This window comes from Hevea brasiliensis, chromosome 4 (assembly GCF_030052815.1).
Source record: "Hevea brasiliensis isolate MT/VB/25A 57/8 chromosome 4, ASM3005281v1, whole genome shotgun sequence".
Lineage (NCBI taxonomy): Eukaryota > Viridiplantae > Streptophyta > Magnoliopsida > Malpighiales > Euphorbiaceae > Hevea > Hevea brasiliensis.
Window position 1 is genome coordinate 75,704,274 of NC_079496.1, and position 24,048 is coordinate 75,728,321.

At 36.3% G+C, this 24,048-nt stretch overlaps 1 protein-coding gene and 1 long non-coding RNA gene across 3 annotated transcripts in view; both read left to right on the forward strand.

The window, feature by feature from the left end:
- LOC110660561 (protein LSD1) overlaps positions 1-23,290 on the forward strand; it is a 46,320-nt gene extending 23,030 nt beyond the window's left edge. The window contains exons 5-8 of one of the 2 annotated variants that reach the window (XM_021818908.2): positions 21,071-21,177; positions 22,645-22,719; positions 22,830-22,901; positions 22,981-23,290. In XM_021818908.2, coding sequence (XP_021674600.1) covers positions 21,071-21,177; positions 22,645-22,719; positions 22,830-22,901; positions 22,981-23,022 — 296 coding nt within the window. In that variant the 3' untranslated portion in view covers positions 23,023-23,290. Of the gene's footprint in view, positions 1-21,070; positions 21,184-22,644; positions 22,720-22,829; positions 22,902-22,980 lie in introns of both variants that reach the window. The other variant, XM_021818907.2, reaches the window with a different exon arrangement.
- On the forward strand, positions 3-14,557 carry LOC131179285 (uncharacterized). The gene is made up of 2 exons (XR_009148259.1): positions 3-3,593; positions 13,514-14,557. It is a non-coding gene; the product is annotated as an uncharacterized LOC131179285 (long non-coding RNA).
- Positions 23,291-24,048: the final 758 nt, after the last annotated feature.

Consider the following 24,048-nt stretch of genomic DNA (forward strand, 5'->3'; position numbering starts at 1 on the left):
ATTATAAAGTTCCATGCATAGGATGTGAAGCTCAGTCTTTTGAATTGGGCCAATTTTGTTTGCAAGATTCATTGATTTGAAAGAAGTAAATTTGCTCATTTTTTTCATGTCAAATGGATTAGGCTTATAATTTCATCCAAGGAATTTTAATGATCTTTTATAGCCTGGCAACAAGTTCTTGGTGGATATTTTCCTTGCTTTGACTAAACAATTTAATTAGGGTAATTTAAAGAACCCCTTGCGTGGTTTGTCAAAGTACATGAGTTGGTCCCGCATTTTTTAAAAACTCTCTAAGTGGTCCTTGACATTATATTATATTAAACAATGTAGTCCTTCCTTTAGGTTTTCAAGTTGTTGGAATTGATGAGATTCCATGTTCCATTTTAAGGGAATTGTTATGGAAAGTCCGTATAAATTTTATCTATTCCTAATTAGTAGATTTTATGCATTCCTAGTTTTTATAGGATTTATATTTTTAATTAATGTAGGATTTATATTCCTAAATAGGTAGGAATTATATTCCTAATTAAATATGTAATCTTTTATTAGGAGATTTGTTTATAAATATGTAGTCTTTTATTTTGTAGAATTAATGAGAATAAAGATGTAGCCTTTGATTTATTTCTCCTCTTTCTTTTTACTTCTAATTCTTAAATTTTGACATGATATCAGAGCATGGTTTGTTTCTTGTGGGTTTTCTATCCAGTTTCTAGTTGATTTTCTCCCCTATTTTTAAGCCTCCTTGTTGAGAAGCTAATACAAGGAATGTTAATAAACTTGGCCCGAAGGTTGATCATATGAAGGGACCAAGTAAATGAGTCAGTAGTTCAACTAATGGATCAATGGTTCAACCAGTGCGTCATTAAAAATAAAGTAAGTATATATAAATTAATTAAAAATTAATTAAATATAACACCTATTAATATAAAATAAATAAATTAAATTTTAATTATTTAAAATAAAAATTTAACATTTATTAAGTTATATTTAATAAATTTTAATAGTGTTTTAAATTTTATATAAAAGTATTCAAGTAATATAATGTATAAAATTTTTTATAAATGTATAATTCTCTTTTTAATATTTATGAAATGTAAAGTATATGTTAAAAAATAAATATATTGAAATGCCAAAACACATAACTACCAAACTAGCTCAATTGATTTTAATTTTAAAGATTTTTTATGAGATTTTGAGTTCAATTCTCTATACCAACACTAAAAAAGGAAAAAAAGAGTTAATTGAATAATTGAACTGGCCAAGTCAACCAATCACACTGATTCAACATCAGATCACTTCCTTATTTTGTTCAATTATAAACCTGGACCGGTTTGAGAGCCGGTTCACTCGTTCAATTGGTCGGTTCGGTGTGAGTTAACTATGAATATAAGAGCCTAAAATTCTCTACCCTTTGTAGTTTTGAACTTTGTTTGTCCTTACCCCTTGCAACTCTAGGTCACCTAGAAAGGGGTGAGCATTCGGTTTAAAACGAACCAAATTAAATTATGAAATCTAAATTACATATTTTAAAAACCGAACCGAATCGAAATAGATGAAAAAATCGAATCGAACCGAATCGCTCTATTCTGGTTCGGTTCGGTTCAAACCGATCGGTTTTGATTTTTGATTGATTTTTTAATTTAGACTTGATTTTCAAGTTATTTAGTCTAATTTTGATTTTGGTTTGAACCTAATAACCATTAATCAATGAAATTAAATAATTTATATATAAAAAATTAAATATAATTAATAAATTTCTCATAAAAATAAATTAATTCAAAAATCAATTGGGTTTGATTTGGTTCGATTTGAATATATAAAATTACTATTCGGTTCAGTTTGGTTTAACCGATTTTTTTTTCCTTCAAAAGTTTTTCCCAACCGAACCGAAATAACCGAAATTTTTATAACTAAAACCGAACCGAACCGATTGAATTTTAAGACTGAATTGATTGAACCGGATTGATTCAGTTCGGTTCAGTTTTTCGGTTTGAACCAAAATCTGCTCACCCCTACCTTTCTAGGGTGATTTCTTTATCTCACGGCCCACCCAACGAGGACCATAGACCATCGGCGACCGCAACCACCAACTTCATTGATCGAAGCTATAGTGCGTGGCCCACATGAGTAGAAACTGTTTTTCGCCCTATGCCATGCACTGGCGAGTGGTGGCATGTCTGCCAGAGTTTGCATCACCAACTTCTTCTCTGGACATTGCCCTGACATCCTTAGTCTAGATATAGGAGCTATTGTTTGGTCCGAGGTATTTTCAGATGCTCTACCTCAGGTTCGGGCAAGGTTTAGTTTTGGGCAACTAGGTTCTATTTTGAGAACTTTTTTCTTTTTATTTGAGTTTTCTTTAGTTGGGGTATTTGCTTTGCTAAGGATTGGGTACTGGTATTTGGTGAAATATTGGGTAGCTGTTTTATTGTTAGAGCTGTGGGTTTGCTTTTACTTCTGAGTATTTTGGGTTCTAAGTGCTCCAGACCTATTTCTGGATTTTCTTGGCTCTCTAATTTGGGTGGTTTAGCAAGTTTTGGCTTTCAAGACTCACTATCAGAGCTCGCTTTTCAATTTTGTGGTGATTGGTCACTACAATTCTTAAATTCCTTGCTGTTTTGAGTTTTGGTGCCTCTTAGTGTTGCTTCTCTGTTGGTTGAGGTTGGGATTTTGTTTCTTTGTTTTCTATTGCTGCAATTCTTCTAAGGACACTGGCGGTCGTTGTTTGTGTTGGTGGGTTACCATTTGATAATCCTTTTGAAGGTTTCTTGAAGTTTGGACAGCAACCATGTGGGCTGTTTCGATAAAGATTCACCTACTGTTTTGGTGTTTCCTTGCTAGGATTGGCTTTGGAGAGGTTTTGTGCTGATGTTTCCTTGCCGTTGGCTTTGGCGAGGGTTTGTTTTTGGTGTTTGAACCTTTGTTTAGGTGTTTCTGAATTTGGTGTAGTACTGTTACTTTGCGTTTGAGCCTGATGGATCGCTAGACCTGTCGTAGTCTTCTAAGGAGAATCTCATCAAGGGGGAATGTTGGAATTTATGAGATTCCATTCTCCATTTTAAGAGGGAGGCTATGCAAAAGTCCATATAAATTTTATTTATTCATATTTAGAAGATGATATGTATTTCTGATTAGTATAGGTTTTCGATTCCTAATTAATGTAGGATTTATATTCCTAATTAAATGGGGTAATTATAGGAGATTTGTTTATAAATATGTAATCTGATGGAACTAATGGATTTGAGAGAAATCTCTGTATTTTTCATATCTGAAATTCTTTGTACATGCTTCTATTTATATACAGGTGATTTATCCTAAAATGATTTATCTCTCTAAAGAGATAGAGGAAGAAGTAAAATCCAATTGACAGGTGTTGCTAGAAGGGCGCATGGAGAATGTGTTGTTAATGGGATGGAGGAGTAAATTAAAATTCAATTAACTCAGAAATGTATGAAATGGCAGCTGAGTGAGCTTAATTGTTCAATTACAAAGAAAAGAACAATTTAACAAGGCAAAAGATAAATCCTAAATCCCTTGTTGGTCAAAAATTTCTCCCCAAGCTTTTTAACTAGACTATTCTCTAAAACAGAAAGGTAAGCTTTTTCCTTCTGTCACATACCATTGCTCTCCTGTAACAGACTACCCTACCAATTTTGATTCTGGATCCTTCTTATTTCTCCCTCAATAAACCTTCCACTGAGGCTTTTATTTTGGGCCTTGATCCTACTCTTATCATTGCCAACCTCTAAAGAATCAGCCTTGTTCTCAAGGCTGAATTAAGGAAATTGGCCTTTAAAAGCACCAATATCCACCCAAGACGCATCTTCAACTGGCCTACCAACCCATTGAGCTAAAACCCAGACTACTTGCTCATTGCCCTTGGTAATAACTTGCATGTTAAGAATTGCTTCGGGGAGTGTCGGAATAGGGTCATCCACTACTAATTCTGGTGGCAGGGCAGAGAGGAGAGGATGATCACCTACCACTTCCGAAGTTGCAAAATGTGAAACACAAGATGGATTTTGGAGGATCAAGGTAACTAGAGGCTAGATGCTACAATGCCAATTTTCCGAATGACGACAAATGGTCCATAATACTATGGAGTGAGTCTTAAGTTGACTTGCGAAGAGACAATTTGTTAACAATATGGATGTAATTTAAGAAGCACTTTTTCTCCAACATCCAAATGAAGTTCCTGTCAATGCTTGTTGGCTTGGGTAACCATTTGTGATTGGGCGTGGGTGAGATTGTATTTCAGTTGTTGAAGAGTCTCATCTCTATCTGCCAGAGCATGAACCACTGCATCCACTCTGGTTTACAAAAATGGCATAGTGATGTAGCACCAAAAAGAACAAAGGTAGAGGAAAGAAACAAATCCTCAAGGAAAAGAGAACTAATTGTCAATTGTATCATGCTCAAATAACAATCATATCAAAGTTTAAGCTAATAATAATAAAAACCTATGTCCTATTTATAGAATTCACAATCCTAATCAATTAGAAATAGAAATCCTAATTTGAATCTAATTAGGATACTAAATTAGATAAATTTGGAAATAATACCTAGTTAGAATAAAATCCTAAACAAGAACTCTAAATTTCCTAATTTTATAATGAAAATAATCCTAAATTCTATCTTAACATCCTGCATTACAAAGTGAAAGGTCATATTGTTCTAGTATTCCAAGAGCGAGGTTGGTTGAAGACAAAGCATCGAAGATATTGCTCCAAAGTCCTATCTAACACCTCAGTCTACTTGTCTAAGTGTGGGTGATAAACTGAGCCCAACTTGAGTTGTGTTCCCATAAGCCTAAACAATTATGCCTGGAAAATGCTTATAAAGATGGGATCTTTATTGTTGAATATAGACTTTGGAATACCATGCAAGTGAATGATCTCTCGAGTAAACACTTTTCCCACCGTTTTGGCACTGAATGGATGTTTGAGGGATGTGAAATACGCAAACTTAGAGATATGTAATAAAGCCTTTCTAAAATAGGTGATGAGTTTTTTATCTTATCTTGGGTGAGGACGACTTTAATGCCTTGCTTGGAGGTGTTTGACTCGACAAATCTATTGGAAAAATTAGGCAGTGTGAGAACTGAGACCAAAGCTTGTTGGAGAAATAAAAGGCATCCTGGGCTTGGGTAATCAAAGTAAAAGAAAGTTGGGCTTCTTTCTTGATCATATTTGTAAGAGGACGGGCCAGAGTGCCATAGTCGGATATGAAGCACCAATAATAACTAGTCAAGCCTAAGAACCCGCAGATGTACCTTGTGGATTTGGGTGTAGGCCATCTAAAGACTATTGTTACTTAATATGCGGTACTCACTAGTCATGTACGAGTATGTGGTACACAGTACATGACTCAATGAAATATAGGTATGTTTTTGGGGGGGGAGGGGGGGGGGTTGTGTGGCGTGGCTTAATTGGTATATTAATTTGATTCATGATGTATCAATTATATTTATTATGTAAATTATATTTTTGCTGCATAATTTATTTTTTTAATTTTATTTAATATAATATGCTTATAAAACATTAAAAGTTAATTAGTATGACAATTTTTTAAACATAATATAAACATTATTTAACTTTTAATAATATTTATATTTTCTAAAAGATACCATATTTTTATTAATAAAGTAATTAAAAATATTTATTGCATGTTTTTTAGAATTCAAGATTTTCTACCACCTAATCCATTAAAACAGAAAAAAAAAATCAGAGGCTCATAAAGTCATAATCTATTCCATAATAGTCCTAAGCTTGCATCCTTTCATTTGCCCCCTTTTTTTTTCTTTGTTGTTGCCATGGAACAAGCAGAACCCCTATTTCGGCGAACTAGGACACGCGTTAGAATCCCTTAATTAGTGCATTAGCTGCAAATTAGAATGTAAATTAGTGATATTAGAGATATTTGTATTTATTAGCTTTTATTTTCTTTCCTATTAAGGCTCTAGCCGTTGTGTATAAATTTGAATCATTGTAACACATTGAAATACATCAAAAAATTCTTCAATTCTCTCTAATCATGGTATCAGAGCTTTAGCCATTTTATCTGGAAATTAAATTTTTTTTTTTCCGTAAAGAGAGAACATTGAGAAATAGTTAGGGTTTGTGTGGGTAAGCCTTGAAAGCGGGTATGTCAAGGGAGGTAGTTGTCACCGCCCCTCTAGGAAGGAAGATAACCTCGTTGCCGATCCTTGTTTGGAGTCTCGTCGACAGAAGGTTTCTGCCTCGTGTACACGCGCTGGCGCGTGAGCCTATTTTTAGTTAGTTTTTCCAGCCGCACTTTTTTTGGATGACATTCCTAGTGTATTGCGTCTCTACCCAGCCCATTCCTATCTCTTGGTTTGCAATTTTGTTTTTGAGTATTTATTTTTTTGCCTATTGTTTCTTTTAATCAGTTCTCTGAATCATGTCTGATGCAAAAAATTAGTAGTTGAAGGGAAAATCACTACTATAACTGAAAATCCCTCATTAATTATTAGCCCCGTAAAGCTTGATGGGACAAATTACCTTGCATGGTCTAGATCGTGTCTTCTTTTTATTAAAGCTAGAGGGTTGTAGGGTTATCTTACTGGAGATAAGCAAAAATCAGAAAAGTTTGCTTTTACCTACAGTCACTGGGAGTTAGAAAATTCTCTTATCATGTCATAGCTTATCAATTCCATGCAACCACATATAGCTTGTGGGTATTTACTGTTGAATAGTACAGCTGCCATTTGGAGTGCAGTTTCTCAGATCTATTCTCAAGTTGGGAACGATGCACAAGTGCATGAACTTCGAAACAAGGTTCATGGTGTGAAACAGGGTGAGCTAACTATTGCTCAATATTATGCAGAATTAAGTGGTCTATGGCAGGAACTGGACTTTTACTAGGACTTTCAGGCCTCATGTCCTGATGATGCAGTTAAATTTAAGAAATTAGTTGAGAAAGAGCGGATCTATGATTTTCTTGCTGGGTTGAATGTGGAATATGATCAAATTAGGGTCCAAGTGCTTGGGAAGGATCCTTTACCTACCTTAACGCAGACATACTCTTATGTTCAGCAGGAAGAGAGTAGGAGGAGTGCCATGATTCATTCTATGTCTGTTGATAAGGCAGGGCTAGTTGCTTATTCCTCACGTGAACAGTCATATGGTTTATCAGATAAGGATCAACTACATTGTGACTATTGTGGAAAAAACCAGTATACTAGGGAAAACTGTTGGAAACTGCATGGATGCCCCACTAAAGGGCGTGGAGGAAAAAGGATGGGCCCTACTAGACCACAAGCTAATGTATATGAAGCTGTGAATCTGTCTGAAGATACTACCACCACTGGGATGTTTTCCAATGAAGAGGTACAGACTCTAAGGCGTTTGCTATCATAGCTTGAATCGCAATCCACCACAGTTGCCTCTTTTAACTTCGTCAACTCAGGTAATGCTTTTCTTGCCAATCTTAATAATTCTTTTTGGGTTATAGATTCTGGAGCAAACAAGCATATGACAGATTCTTCAAATAAATTCATATCCTATTCTCCATGTTCAGGAAAAAAAAAAATCCGCACTACAGATGGATCCTTATCTAGTGTTTCTGGAATAGGTTCTGTTAAATGCACTCCTAATATAAGTTTTAGTTCTGTTTTACACGTGCCTAGCTTTCCTATTAACCTCATGTCTGTCAGCTCAATAACAAAAGCTCTAAACTGCAAAATTGAATTTTTCCCAACTCACTGTGTATTTCAGGAATTGACGAGAGAGAGAGAGCGATTGTCAGTGGTAGACTGCAAGATGGGCTATATCTCTTGAATGATTATGTTTGCTAGTCCATGTTGGGGCAATCTATGGGTGCTGAGGAACAAATTATCATATGGCATAGGAGGCTAGGACATCCTTCATTTACTGTGTTAGAAAAACTTTATCCTTTTCTGTTTAAACAATGCAAAATTGAATTGTTAGTATGTGATACTTGTGAGTTTGCTAAACATACTAGACAATCTTATCCTGCAATAAATAATAAGACTTCAGTTCCTTTTATGACTATCCATTCTGATGTATGGGGGCCTACTCAAACTGTGTCTTTATCAGTTACAGATGGTTTGTGACCTTTATTGATTGTTGTAATAGGTTAACTTGGGTATATTTGATGAAAGGGAAAAATAAAGTTTTCTCTTGTTTCCAGCAGTTCCATAAAATGATTAGTACACAGTTTGATGCTCATGTTAAAATATTGAGAATTGATAATGGTACAGAATATATGAATGGAGTCTTTCAGGAGTATTTGAAGACACATGAAATTTTACATCAGACTTGTTGTGTTAATACTAGTTCACAAAATGGGGTATCTAAGAGAAAAAATAGACACTTATTCGAGGTTGCTAGTTCTCTTATGTTTACCATGAATGTTCCTAAACCTTACTGAAGGAATGCTATTCTTTCTGCTGCATATCTTATTAACAGGAAGCCTTTTCGGACATTGGAGTTTAAGAGTCCTTTAGAGGTTTTGCAGGGTAAAAATTTATATACCATTCCTCCAAAGGTATTTGGTTGTGTTTGCTTTGTTCATAAGCTTAATAGTGGGAAATTAGAACCTCGAGCCCTGAAATGTGTTTTTGTTAGTTATTCTAGTACTCAGAAGGGATATAGGTGTTATCATCCTCTTTCACGGAAATATTTTGTGAGTATGGATGTTACCTTTAGGAAATCTGAATCTTATTTCCATCCACCTCTTCAGGGGGAGTATAGGAAGGAAGAGGTGTATTTTCCTTCATCCTCATCCTCTCCTAACCTTCAATTTCAGGGGGAGAATTTGGGTTTAGAGCCTGTACCTAACAATGATACTCAGGAAGAGTCACCTAAATCTCAAGAAAGACTGAAAAGGCCAGATTTGAGATCATATACTCGGCGAAACAAGATAGATATAGCCATCGAGCAGGAGACTACTGATCAACTGGAATCCTTGGATTAATTCTTGGACATCTTGAGATATGTGATGAATCTCCTTTGGCTCTTGATGAGTCTAATTTTGATTCTCAGTCTGTTCTTCTTTCTTCTGATAATGATCTTGATATTCCTATTGCTCTTCGAAAATGTGTTAGGACCTGTACTAAACATCCCATTTCTAATTTCATCTCCTATAATTCTTTGTCCCCATCCTACAGAGCCTTTCTACTGTCTGTTTCCTTTGTCTCTATCCCACAAGATTAGAAGAAAGATTGCCTCGATCCAAAATGGAGGGCAGCTATGGTGGAGGAGATGAAAGCTTTGGAAAAGAATGAGACATGGGAACTGGTTATTCTCCCACTGGAAAAGAAGCAAGTTGGATGCAAGTGGGTGTTCACTGTAAAGCATAGAGCAAATGGTTCAATTGAGAGGTATAAGGCCAGACTGGTAGCAAAAGGCTTCACACAAACATACGGAATAGATTACCAAGAGACCTTTGCTCCTGTTGTTAAAATGAATACCATCAGAATTCTGTTGCCATGTGCAGCGAATTCTGAGTGAGACTTGCAGCAATTTGATGTTAAAAATGCCTTTCTACATGGTGACTTGGAAGAAGAAGTGTATATTGAAATTCCTCCAGGGTTTGAGGATGAGAAGATCATAGGGAAAGTTTGCAGATTGAAAAAGGCTTTGTATGGTCTAAAATAGTCACCTAGAGCATGGTTTGATAGGTTCAGTAAAGCGATGATCTCCTTTGGATACTGCCAAAGCAATGCTGATCATACCTTGTTCATGAGGCATCGTAGAGGCAAAATCACACTACTTATTGTCTATGTGGATGATATTGTGATAACTAGTGACGATAAGGAAGAAATGACTCTTTTAAAGGAGCGCGTAGCACAGGAGTTTGAAATCAAAGATTTGGGAAGACTCAAGTACTTTCTTGGAATAGAGGTTGCCAAATCAGATAAGGGAATCTTTATTTCTCAAAGAAAGTATATCTTGGAGCTAGTATATGCATGATCCTCGTGAATCTTATTTGGAGGTGGTTTTTTGCATCTTGCGATACTTAAAATCTACACCTGGGAAACGACTTCTTTTCTTAAAGTATGAACACCTTCAGATTAAAGCCTTTACAGATGTAGATTGGGCTGGGTCTCTTGATGATGGGAAATCGATATCAGGATATTGTACTTTTGTTGGTGGTAATCTAGTCATTTGAAGAAGTAAGAAGCAAAATGTGACAGTTAGATCCAGTGCAGAAGTTGAATTCGGGGCAATGGCTCAAGGTATCTGTGAATTATTGTGGTTACGGAAGTTGATGCAAGAATTAAAATTGTTTGAAGCTAATGGTTTGTTTTTGTTTTGTGATAACTAAGCTGCAATCAATATAGTTAATAATCTAGTTCAGCATGATCGGACCAAGCATATAGAGGTTGACAGACGCTTCATAAAAAAAAAAAATTGTGGATGGTTCTTTAAGTGTCTCTTACGTTGGTTCGAAAGATCAATTAGCTGATGTGTTCACTAAGGGGTTAAGTTTTAGGGTGTTTCATATCTTGGTTTGCAAGTTGGGCATGTGCAACATAGATGAGCCAACTTGAGGGGGAAGTGTTAGAATCCCTTAATTAGTGCATTAGTGATATTAGAGATATTTATATTTATTAGCTTTTATTTTCTTTCCTATTAAGGCTCTAGCCTTTGTGTATAAATTTGAATTATTGTAACACTATGAAATACATCAAGAAATTCTTCAATTCTCTCTAATCTCAACAACATGTAACCAAGCATTTTGGAACCCTAAAGTACAGCGTTCTAATATGTGAGTACCAATTCATGGTTTGGATGGGGGTGCAACGAATTAGGTAACTATGCTTAATAGTGCCGAGATTTTAGAGGGGTCCATTTGTACACCTAAGGTTGAAATAACATGGCCCAAATAATCGATGGAGGTCCGGCCCAAGGAGCATTTCTTCTCATTTGCTTGGTTTTGCTGTAAAAGCTCCAAAGTTTGCCAGTGAAGCAAATGGTCAGTCCAAGAACAATTGTAAATCAAAATGTCGTCAAGGGAAAAAAAAAAAAAAAAAAAAACAAAATATATATATATATATATATATATAACATGGCCCAAATAATCGATGGAGGTCCGGCCCAAGGAGCATTTCTTCTCATTTGCTTGGTTTTGCTGTAAAAGCTCCAAAGTTTGCCAGTGAAGCAAATGGTCAGTCCAAGAACAATTGTAAATCAAAATATCGTAAAGGAAAAAAAAAAAAAAAAAAAGAAAAAAAAAAAAATATATATATATATATATATATATATAAAGCTGTGAAGGAATGGCTGGAACAAATCATTCTTTGTTGCTGATGCTAGTGCATTTGTTAGACCGAAGGGCTTGACCACAAATTCATGGTGGCTAGAGTGATTCCATAAGGTGGTCTTGTGAATATCTGGTTTGGTGACTTGAATTTGGTGATACCCAGATGTTAAGTCAATTTTGGACAAATATGCCCCTCCATGAAGCTCATCTAGTAACTCCTGAATCACCTGTGTTGGATATTTATCTAGGATTGTTGCTTTATTCAAGTTGTGACAATCAAGTGTTAACAGGCCAAAGTTGGGTTTTAAAGGAATGGTGTGATCATAAGGATGGTTTGGGGGCAAAGTGAGGGGTTTGTGGAAGACACGTGGGAATTTGCTTATTAGGTGATTGAATTGTTGGGTTTCGGTTGATGAAAGTTGAGGACGGGTTACAGAGGAGACATCAAAAGTGGAACACTCCCATAATGGAGCACAGTAGTTAATATCTGAGGTCTTGATCAGTATGTGGATAGAAACTAGAGTCTATTGGAGAGAGGGAGGGCTGGCGAGTGTAATTTGTTGATTAAGAAGGGACAAGGTCATAGATAAGGTCCAATAATTAAGTTTTATGTTACCAAAAGTGGCTAGCCAGGATACACCCAGAACAACATCAATCCCTACCAACTTTATAGGAGTTCAACTTTTTTAACATTCATAGATGGCTGTTTTACAACCATTGTTTACGCCATTGGTTGGATATTGGGAATAGTACCCATAGTTGGTGACTGAGAAGAAGTTTCACTTTCAGCCATATTTGTTTTTCCACAAGCCAATGAAACAAACATATTTTCCAATCTAGAGAAACGTTGCTCTTGTGCCTATTGATATGATTCCATCCTCTTTTCCTGTTCCAGTTGCATGGCTACTATGAGTTCCTCTATTTTAGTCATGTTCCTCTCTTCCTGATCAACTCGTCCCTCTTTCGAGTTTTGGGCATGGGATTTAAGGAATCTGGCAGGTCGGACCAAAAATGATAAAGAGTTAGGAACACAAATAGAACAGATCCAAAATGAGAGAAGTTTAATATTGATTTCACTGTAATTAATATCCAAATTACACTGATATAATCTTAGCAACAAAATGACTCTTCCCTCTTCTAGAAAAAAAGAAAACAAAGAGAAATAACAAAGACGAGAGAAAATCCCAAAGTAGCTCAAGTTAGTCCAGCTATTGCCGAAATACAAGAAAAAATCCAAAATGCTTGTATCTGCTGATAAACTCTTATTTATAGCTGGAGAGGTGTTGCAATATTGGTTCAAGGGCCATGTGGAGTGTCACTCGCAAATTCCTCTAAATACATATCCTCCATTTGATTCCCTTCCAGCTGTCCTCTTCTAGAGTCATTCTTCTATCTATAATTCTTTCTATGGTAGATTCTTAAAGGTTGTGGATTTCGGTCCATCATTCTTAACACATCAACACTGCTCATATTAGCCACTGCGATTTAAATCCATGGTAGAGGCGACAAACAGGTTAATGAATTTGTATATGGAGCCCGCTTGTTTAATGGCCGCCAACCTCTCAAAAGGGTTCATAATTGAATCATTCCCATTGCGAACCACTAATGCTTCTGAGAGCTGTTCCCAACTGATGGGTGGTTTATGCTGTTTTAGCCCGTGCAACCAGTACAGTGTGCCGCCTTCCATGCAAACAAGGGCAAGAGGAACTTTCAGATCAGGACGTGTTTGATGAATTTCAAAGTATTGGTTGCTAGAGCATCAGAACCACGAAAGGTGGGTAACTCAACTTGTTTGGTTGTGAGGGTAGTGGGAGGTGTAACTTTTTATGTTGGCAGTGATTGAGTGGCGGGAACAACAGTTGAATGGGTGGCAGAATCCCCTTCATCTATCTTTTCCTCAGGCTATGGTGGTCAAAAGACCTATAGCAGCAAGTTTATTGTGGAGCTGTTCATTGTCCAAACGGAGTTTGGCTACCCTGTCATCAGTGACTCCGAGATTCTTCTCCTCTGTTCCCACTCTGGATTCTGTTTGTGTGTGTGTGTCATTCAAGCAGCAGTTCGGACCAATTTGGTCGAGTAAAGAATCTTAATGGGAAGGAAAGAGTAAATTGTAATTCAATTGGCTCAAGTAGATAAGATGGCTGCTGAATGAGCTGAATAGTTCAATTACAGAGAAAAGAACAATTCAACAAGGCACAAGTAAAATTCTCAAATCAGAATTTCCCCCAAGCTTCTTTGCTGGACTATTCTCTAAAACATAGAGGTAAGCATGCCATCCTTATGGAGTAGTCCCCCTTTTATAGTTTTTCCTTCTGTCTCATGCCCCTGTTCTCCTGTAATTGACTGCCTCCAATTCTGTTTCTGGAACCCTGTTTCTCCTCGAATAAACCTTCCACACTTCCACCAGGGCATCTGTTTTGGGCCTTGATCCATTCTCTTATCATTGTTAGTGGGTTCTTCTACCTAGAATGCCATCCCAATAGGTTCCTGCCTGTGGATTTTCTGTCCATTATTTCCCAATCCTCCATTTTTCTTTTGCGTGTCATTCGAAAATCAATGGCAAGAACAATATATATCTGGCCATCCTATATTTCACCATTTCCCAATATTTATTGTGGTCTCACCAATAATCAACAACGAAATATTATATGCAGAAAAGCAACAAATGAAACAGATTGGTACATGTACAAGATACGTGGATAAGTAGTTTAGTTTCCATGTGAGGCAAGTTAAAATATTGGAATGGATTGGTGCAAATATGGATGATGGATATCATTAACGGGCCCACTGTAGAGTTTTTTTTTTTTTTTTTTTTTTTTTTTAATATTTTACTAATGTTTAAATGCTTGCTTTTTGAGGATGGAAGGATTCTTTGATTATGTGAGAGAAACCAATAGGACAACTTAATGAGGTTTTACATAAGGAGATATCAGCTCTCGTAGTTTGACAAACCTCAAAGGGGATATTGTGAATTACCCATTTAATAACTAAATGAAAGATAATAGAGTTGAAAATTGTAGAAAGAGATGATTCTCCTTAATTTCAATTAATCTGTACATGAGTATATATATACAATTGATTCCTATAATTGTGTTTTACTAATTAGGAAGAAATTCTAAATAGGAAGAAATTCTAAATAGGAATACAGGATACAGAATATACAGAGAAATAATATAGTAATTGACTATCTGTAACACTCCCCCTCAAGTTGGAGCATAGATGTTAATCATGCCCAACTTGTTACAAATGTAGTCAATCCTAGCTCCATTCAGAGCTTTTGTGAAAATATCTCCTAACTGCTCTCCAATTTTGATGTATCTTGTTGAGATGATCTGTTGTTGAATATTTTCATGAACAAAGTGACAATCAATCTCAATATGTTTGGTCCGCTCATGAAACACCGGATTAGAAGCAATATGGAGAGCAGCTAGATTATTATACCACAATTTTGCAGACAAGGAGGTTTTAAAACCTGTCTCATCTAGTAATTGAAGTATTCACATTACCTCACATACTGATTGTGCCATGGCTTTGCATTCGGATTTAGTACTAGATCGAGAAACTAAACTCTGCTTCTTGCTTCTCTAAGACACCAAATTTCCTCCAAAAAAAACGCAATATCCAGTAGTTGACCTCCTGTCAACCTTAGATCCAGCCCAGTCAGCATCTGAAAAACATTCAACATTCAAATGCCCATGGTTACCATATAACAAACCTCTTCCTGGAGCGCCTTTCAGATAACACAAGATTTGTCCCAAGGCTTCCCAATGAGCAACAGTTGGGGAAGACATAAATTGACTTACCACACTAACGGCATAAGCAATGTCAGGAAGAGTGACTGTAAGGTAGTTCAATTTTCCTACCAATCTCCTGTATCTCTCTGGATCTTTAAACAACTCACTATCCCTTGCTAACAGTTGTAAATTTGGAGTCATTGGTGCACTACAAGGCTTAGCACCTAATTTTTCTGTCTCTGTCAATAAATCAAGGACATATTTTCTTTGAGATAAGAAAATACCCTTCTTACTTCTCATAACTTCAATACCCAAGAAATACTTTAACAATCCCAAGTCTTCAGTCTGAAATTGAGTTTGGAGGAAGGTTTTAAGAGATGAAATACCTGCAGAGTCACTCCCAGTGATGACAATGTCATCCACATAGATTACCAGGAGAATTAGACCAGTCTCAGATTGCCTATAAAATACTGAGTGATCACACTTACTCTTTTGCATACTAAATTCCTGTACTGCTTCACTAAATCTCCCAAACTAGGCCCTAAGACTTTGTTTCAAGCCGTAAAGAGACTTCCGAAGCTTACAAACTTTACCCAACTCTCTCTGAGCAACAAACCTAGGTGGTTGCTCCATATACACCTCCTTCTGAAGATCACCATGAAGGAAAGCATTCTTGATATCCAATTGGTGCAGGGGCCAATCATATGTAGCTGCTAAAAAGATAAACAAGCGAACAGAAGTAAGTTTAGTTACAAGAGAAAAAGTGTCAGAGTAATGAACCCCATATGTCTGAGCATATCCTTTTGCTACAAGGCGTGCTTTTAACCTAGCCACAGAACCATCAGGATTTACCTTTACTGTAAATACCCATTTGCAACCAATAACTTTCTTACTAGTGGGCAAAGGCAACAGTGCCTATGTACCATTAGCATCTAAAGCCTTCATTTTCTCTTTCATAGCAGCACACCAGCCAGGATGAGATAGTGCCTCACAAATAGTATTAGGGATAGGAACAGAGTCTAAAGAAGTAACAAAACACCGAGAACAAGAAGTCAATTGATTATAAGAAACAAAAGAAGAGATGGGGTAAGTACATGAACGTTTACGTTTACGAAGAGCAATGGGTAAGTCTATATCAGAATCATGATCAGTATGAGATACAGGATCTCCCAACGAAGTAGCTGGTGGAGGATTTGAGTCGGGAATCTCCAATCTCCTGGAGTAAACATGAACAACGGGAGGTCGAGTAGGTCTAGAGACAGAAAGAACATTCTGTGGGAGAGGACTAGACATTGGTTGGACAGTATATATTAAGAGATCATCCTCCTCCCCTTGACTCTCATACACAGATGATTGAGGAAAAAATGGAGTGGACTCCAAAAATGTGACATCTGCAGCAAAAAGATAATAATTAAGAGTAGGAGAGAAACAACGGTGCCCTTTTTGCAGCCGGGAGTACCCAAGGAAGACACATTTGAGAGACTTTGGATCCAATTTAGTAACCTGTGGATGAACATCACGCACAAAACAGATACAACAAAAAATACGGGGTTCAACAGAGAGCAAAGATTTTGTAGGAAATAAAGCAGTATATGGAATATCCTCATACGATTGATAAAAAAACATGCCGTAGAAACTGCATCCGCCCAAAAGTGTTTAGGAACTTTCATATGAAAAAGAAGAGCACGAGTTACCTTAAAAAGATGCCGATTTTTTCTTTTGGCTACGCCATTTTGGGATGGGGTATCCACACAGGAAGACTGATGAAGAATGCCATTTTGTGTCATATAAGACTGAAATTGTGCTGAAAAGTATTCTTTGGCATTGTCACTTCTTAATATGCGCATAGAAATATTAAATTGAGTTTTGATTTCATTACAAAATGCGCAAAAGATAGAAAATAACTCAGAACGATTCTTCATTAAATATAACCAGGTAACACGAGAGTAATCATCAGCAAAAGTAAAATAAACAAAATCTAGTTTTAGAAGTAACAGAACAAGGACACCAAACATCAGAATGAACTAACTCAAAAGGGGATGAAGCCCGTTTATTGACTCTAGACGCAAAAGGTAAACGATGATGTTTTGCAAACTGACACGACTCACATTCTAATACTGATAAAGATTGAAACTGAGGACATAGCTTCTTCATGGTAGACAAAGAAGGATGGCCCAATCTACAATGAGCTTCAAGAGGTGTTAAGGTACTGGAGCAAACAAGCGACCGCGGTACATGATTTTCCAGAATGTAGAGACCACCTGACTCACGTCTTCTACCAATAATCTGCTTCGTCGTAAGATCCTGAAACAAACACTGATCAGGAAAAAAGGAAATAGAACAATTTAAGGTACGAGTAGGTTTACTAGCAGAAAGTAGATTAAAAGAGAATTTTGGTAGGCACAAAACAGATGACAAAGAAATTGACGAAGTTGGGTTTGCAGTTCCAGAACCCATGACACAAGAAGTAGAACTATCAGCTAAAGTAACAGTAGAGGAAGTGAGATTAGACTGAAAAGCAGATAGAAGACTAGAATTACCTGTCATGTGATCTGTCGCACTAGAATCAATAACCCATTTGGATGAGGAAGATACAAAGCATGTAGTGGATTTACCTAACTTAGCGATCGCAGTGATAGGAGAACTGATAGGCTTTAGAGATGCTTGATACTGGAAAAACTGTGCAAAATCCTTTGCAGATACCAAAATAGTTTTCTTAGAGGAAGATACTGTAGAATCCTCTGCTGCCATATTTGCCATCTGTGATCGCTGATTTTTCCTCTGAAGTTGCGGATAATTATATTTTGTATGGCCAGACTCATGGCAATAATAACAAATGATTCCTCTTGAGTCCTGATTAGAACTAGCCTCTCCATTACGCTGATTACTTCTATTGTCTGTAATTCCTCCTCTACTTCCTCTTCTATTACCCTGTTGTCCATTTGGATTACGGCTAATAAGAGCACTACTGGCAAGCTGTGAAGATTGGGTACTCTCTGTACGAAGGACCATGTGAGCGTTTCATGCAAAGAGAAAATCTCAGAACTGGAGAGAATCTGAGATTTAGCAGTCTCATACTCTGAAGGAAGGCCTGCAAGAAAACTCATAACAACTAGTTGCTCCCGTTGGGCCTGCTGAACTTTCACATCAGGATTAAAAGGCAACAATACATTAAGTTCCTCATATACCCGTTTAAAATCCATAAAATAAGCCGTGAGAGATTTATCCTCTTTCTTAGCATGGTAAAATGCTTTACAAACATCATAAATACGGGAGATATTCCCTTTATCATAATACAGAAAATCTAAGTAATCCATCAATTCCTTAACAAATTCATAGTGATTAATAAAACTAATTACCTCACTGTGAGTCGAGTTCCGAAGCTGAAAAAACAACCGAGCATCCTCCCTTAGCCAAGTTTGTCATGTATCATCCGTAGGTGGATCTTTAGTAAGGTGATCATCCTTATCAATGCTACGTAAATAGACTCTAATAGTCTTACTCCACTCTAGGTAATTCGAATCATTAAGTTTGTGTTCCGTGTTCTTAGTTATCACTGGAATCACATCAGAAATAACATTCTTATTGTCTGTCGTTTGTTGAGACTAAGAAAACTAACCGAAACGCTAATCCAAAGTGCTTACAGCAGCGAAATAATCCAAAATCACAAATCAAGCAAATATTGAAATAGGATCTGAGAGCCAACCTCAGAAGTCCTATAATGGTATACTGGATCAGGCAACAACACACAGTGTTGGAATGAGGGGGTTGAGGCGATGTTGATCGGAGTCGAAACGGCCGGTTGGCGGCTAAGGTCTCTCCTGAGCTGAGTGGTGAGAACAAATAGTCACCCTAGATAGATAACCTGCTCTGATAATATGTAGAAAGAGATGATTCTCCTTAATTTCAATTAATTTGTACATGGGTATATATATATACAATTGATTCCTATAATTGTGTTCTACTAATTAGGAAGAAATCCTGAATAAGAAATCTTAAATAGGAATACATAATACAGAATATACAGACAAATAATATAGTGATTGATACTGGAAAAACTGTGCAAAATCCTTTGCAGATACCAAAATAGTTTTCTTAGAGGAAGATACTGTAGAATCCTCTGCTGCCATATTTGCCATCTGTGATCGCTGATTTTTCCTCTGAAGTTGCGGATAATTATATTTTGTATGGCCAGACTCATGGCAATAATAACAAATGATTCCTCTTGAGTCCTGATTAGAACTAGCCTCTCCATTACGCTGATTACTTCTATTGTCTGTAATTCCTCCTCTACTTCCTCTTCTATTACCCTGTTGTCCATTTGGATTACGGCTAATAAGAGCACTACTGGCAAGCTGTGAAGATTGGGTACTCTCTGTACGAAGGACCATGTGAGCGTTTCATGCAAAGAGAAAATCTCAGAACTGGAGAGAATCTGAGATTTAGCAGTCTCATACTCTGAAGGAAGGCCTGCAAGAAAACTCATAACAACTAGTTGCTCCCGTTGGGCCTGCTGAACTTTCACATCAGGATTAAAAGGCAACAATACATTAAGTTCCTCATATACCCGTTTAAAATCCATAAAATAAGCCGTGAGAGATTTATCCTCTTTCTTAGCATGGTAAAATGCTTTACAAACATCATAAATACGGGAGATATTCCCTTTATCATAATACAGAAAATCTAAGTAATCCATCAATTCCTTAACAAATTCATAGTGATTAATAAAACTAATTACCTCACTGTGAGTCGAGTTCCGAAGCTGAAAAAACAACCGAGCATCCTCCCTTAGCCAAGTTTGTCATGTATCATCCGTAGGTGGATCTTTAGTAAGGTGATCATCCTTATCAATGCTACGTAAATAGACTCTAATAGTCTTACTCCACTCTAGGTAATTCGAATCATTAAGTTTGTGTTCCGTGTTCTTAGTTATCACTGGAATCACATCAGAAATAACATTCTTATTGTCTGTCGTTTGTTGAGACTAAGAAAACTAACCGAAACGCTAATCCAAAGTGCTTACAGCAGCGAAATAATCCAAAATCACAAATCAAGCAAATATTGAAATAGGATCTGAGAGCCAACCTCAGAAGTCCTATAATGGTATACTGGATCAGGCAACAACACACAGTGTTGGAATGAGGGGGTTGAGGCGATGTTGATCGGAGTCGAAACGGCCGGTTGGCGGCTAAGGTCTCTCCTGAGCTGAGTGGTGAGAACAAATAGTCACCCTAGATAGATAACCTGCTCTGATAACATGTAGAAAGAGATGATTCTCCTTAATTTCAATTAATTTGTACATGGGTATATATATATACAATTGATTCCTATAATTGTGTTCTACTAATTAGGAAGAAATCCTGAATAAGAAATCTTAAATAGGAATACATAATACAGAATATACAGACAAATAATATAGTGATTGACTTTCCATAACAAAAATCATAGAACAATCAATTGGATTTAAAGGCATCAAATGATATTGACTATCCTCTGAAATGTAACTGTTGGAGACTGACTTCCTCTTCTAAAGATGAGAATGCATATGGTGGTCAATCTATTTCTGAAACTTCTATCTTATTTATTTATTTTTTTATTTTTTTTAAAATAAAAAATATGTATGTTCCAGCAATTATAAGAAGAGAATTTGTTGTGGTCAATCTATGTGAAATCTCTCTCTCTCTCTCTCTGTCTCTTTGTTGCTTATATGAGAGAATGCATTTCACAGCATTATGTGCTCCATACATATTATTATTAAATTAGAGAAGTGCTACTGAAGTTTAAGTGGACATTTACAGAATTCAACACATTCCACCTTCAATAATCCATCCATTCCTTGGGTTGCCTTTACAAGATCCTTTCATTTAGAGCTGGAAGCTGGCTGACTAAACACACTTCATTAATTATTATTATTATTTAAAAAAAAAGCTTTTGGGAAATGGTTGCGATGCACTTTTTTTTTTGTGTTATTTTATTGGGTCTAACTTGTCTATGTTATACTAATATATTTCTAGATTGCATGGGGTATATCAATTTTTTTTTAATTCTTTTGATTATTTGGATTTTTCTGGCTGTGTGTGGAAAAGTATCTAGCCAAGTTGCTCACATCAATTGTGGGAACTGCCGGACAACACTCATGTATCCATATGGAGCTCCATCTGTCAAATGTGCTATCTGCCAATATGTTTCTAATGTTAGTGTAAGTATACACTGTATTAAAGATAATCTAGTATACTGTATGTATTTTTGTTCAAGCTTTGAAATTATCTTCAATTTCATGTAGCTTTTGAATAGCATGATTTAGTATACTGCCTAGTTGAGATATTTGAATTCTTGGATTTGCCTGTATCAGATTAAATAATGCAGATCATGGACTGAACTTAAATTGCTGAACTTTTGTAGTAGGTTCTGGTTTGTATGATTGGCATGAGTATAGAACTGTGCCCAAGAAGTGGCTTACAAGGTGTTGTAAAACTCTAGTTAACATGTAGTCAGCGGCATATGTTGCCTACTGATTGCCTGGACTTTGGCATTTGAGGATATAGGGTTTTTGACTGTGGGGGACCAAGATTTATTTGGGTTGCAGTTGTATAGTGGAGGTAGCAACAATGCATAGAAGCTTAGAAGAAAGTAAACTTTCACTTTTGGCTTTATTGTTACTGCAAAATTTTGAACCCAACTAAAACGTGACCTAGTGAATTTGATTTTTAACATAAGCAGTACAAATCTGTATTTAAAATCATAAGATTATTGAACTTAAATTTCTTCATCTAGGATGCGCTTTATGTTCAGTATGGAAAATTATTCAATAAAACTGTTGTATACAATAGTTGTGTTCTGACCATAGATCGTGGTGGGACCAATGCACTGAATAATTATTCGTTCTGTACCATCTGATTGAGAAATTTGACTTTCTGAGCTACATGGAATGCAGTGAATATGGATCATGAACAGAAGAACATTGAATTGCTAAAATTATCCACTGTTACTCTTAAACTTGAGGTGTATCCTGTCCATCTGATTGCCCGGCCTTTGGCATATTTGTTGTTAAATTATTGCAAATAGACAGCCATGATTTATTCAGATTAAAATCATGTAATGGAGGTATAATTGATGCTAGAAACTCAAAAGGAGAGCAAACTTTTACCTCTGGCTGGATTGTTGCTGTAACAATTTTATTTGCAGAGACAATCATTATGTAGTTGTTCCTATAAAATGATTATTGTCATCTTTACATGCCCCCTTTGAAGTAGGTGCATTCACTAAATTTCTTCCCATCCTTTCCTGTTATCCCTTGAGGTTTGTCTGGTCATTTTGTTGGCAGTTTTGCCAAATCAACACTGCTGTTATAATAATAAAGTCTAAAGGGCAGAGATAAATATGTTAGCAAGGAAAAGGAATTCCTTTCTTTTTTAAATTGGGACATAAAATAAGGGGCCTAAAGAAGTTGCAAATAGGCTTCTTTGGCTTGTTGGTGAATATGTGCTTCTGCTGTCTAACCTATTATCTCAATTATCATCTCAACCTAGCTCACCTATAATTTTTTTTTTCTCCATTCTATCGTTTGTCAAAGAAGGCATTCTAGTTTTCACGACTTTGTCATTGTGATGTCATTGGTAAGTGCTGATGTTCTTTCGATACTATGTTATATATGTTGCAGATGGCTAATGTGAGGGTTCCACTTCCTGCGAATCGACCTAATGGTGCTACCGGAATGATACCATCTACTTCAACAGTGAGTAATTGACCTTTGCTGATCTTGGCTGGAGGTATATTTGGGCTTTTATTTTTTTGACCTATCTGATGCTTACTAATTTTGTTCTCCTCTTAATGCCAATCTGGCAGTCAACACCCCATTCTCAGACTCAAACTGTTGTTGTGGAAAACCCCATGTCTGTTGATGAAAGTGGAAATCTGGTAAAACTTTATTCCATTTTTTTAATCTACCTTTCTTTCTTTCTTATGTATGTGCTAATAAAATTTCTGAATTTTGCAGGTGAGCAATGTTGTTGTTGGTGTAACAACAGAACGAAAATAGTGCGGTTATTATGAGATCCTATTGTTCATATGGCGGCAAACAGTCATTATGGAAGTTGATTGTGTATATTTTGTTGGAGATAACTAAGATTAACATTGATTTATTAAACTATTGCACATGTATAAGCTCTCAGGGAAATTTAAGGTGTGGTGTACATTGTGAGGATGAGACTTGATTGCCAGACTGAACTATTATTGTGAGTGATTGTGCTTATCTGAACATACCCATTTTCTAACAAAAATAAAGCTTTGGAGCAAAGTTAAGGTGAGTTTTCTGTCTCCTCCATTCAGTTTCTATTCCAATAACTAGCGGTTCTGCACTGCTGCTGTGTTTAGATATGCTGGATCTAAGGTTTAAACGGATGAAAAGCCAAACAAGCTGTCGACCTTGCGCTGGCACTCTCAACCCTTCTAAGATTTCCTTTTATGTATATGTAGTTGGGAAAATTTTTATTCTGTTTGCACTCTTGTGACTTCATCCATTATACAACATTGACTCTTTCAAATATAAACATTGACTCTTTGAAATATAAACAACCTCAAAATAAATAGACATGTAGTTAAGCATCTCTCAAATAAATATTATATGTAAATATTGACGGTCAAAATATGTACACAACCTTAGGGCGAGGAGGGTTAGCTTTGATCTCCCTCCTAGCCCTAAATTGGAATCCGATGATTCATTGAAAAGTCTGATATGGTTGGAATTATAATTTTATGTTAAAAAAGATTGACACGGCTGAATCAAGAGGTGTTAGATGGCCCAACCAATGCGTGCTGTGGCATGCAAAGGAGTGCCACACGGTGTCTTGGTTTAGCAGCGTCATTTCTATTTTTAAAATTTTTATCTCTAATGGCAGTCAAACAATTAGCGTTGTGCATAATTTTCGCGTACTAATCATAATTAAAAAATCATACTGAATTGATAAGAATCATATCGAATTGAATTTTTTGATACTTTAACTTAATTTTGATTTTTCACGAAAAACAAAATTATAATTTTATGTAATTGAAATACAGCATGATT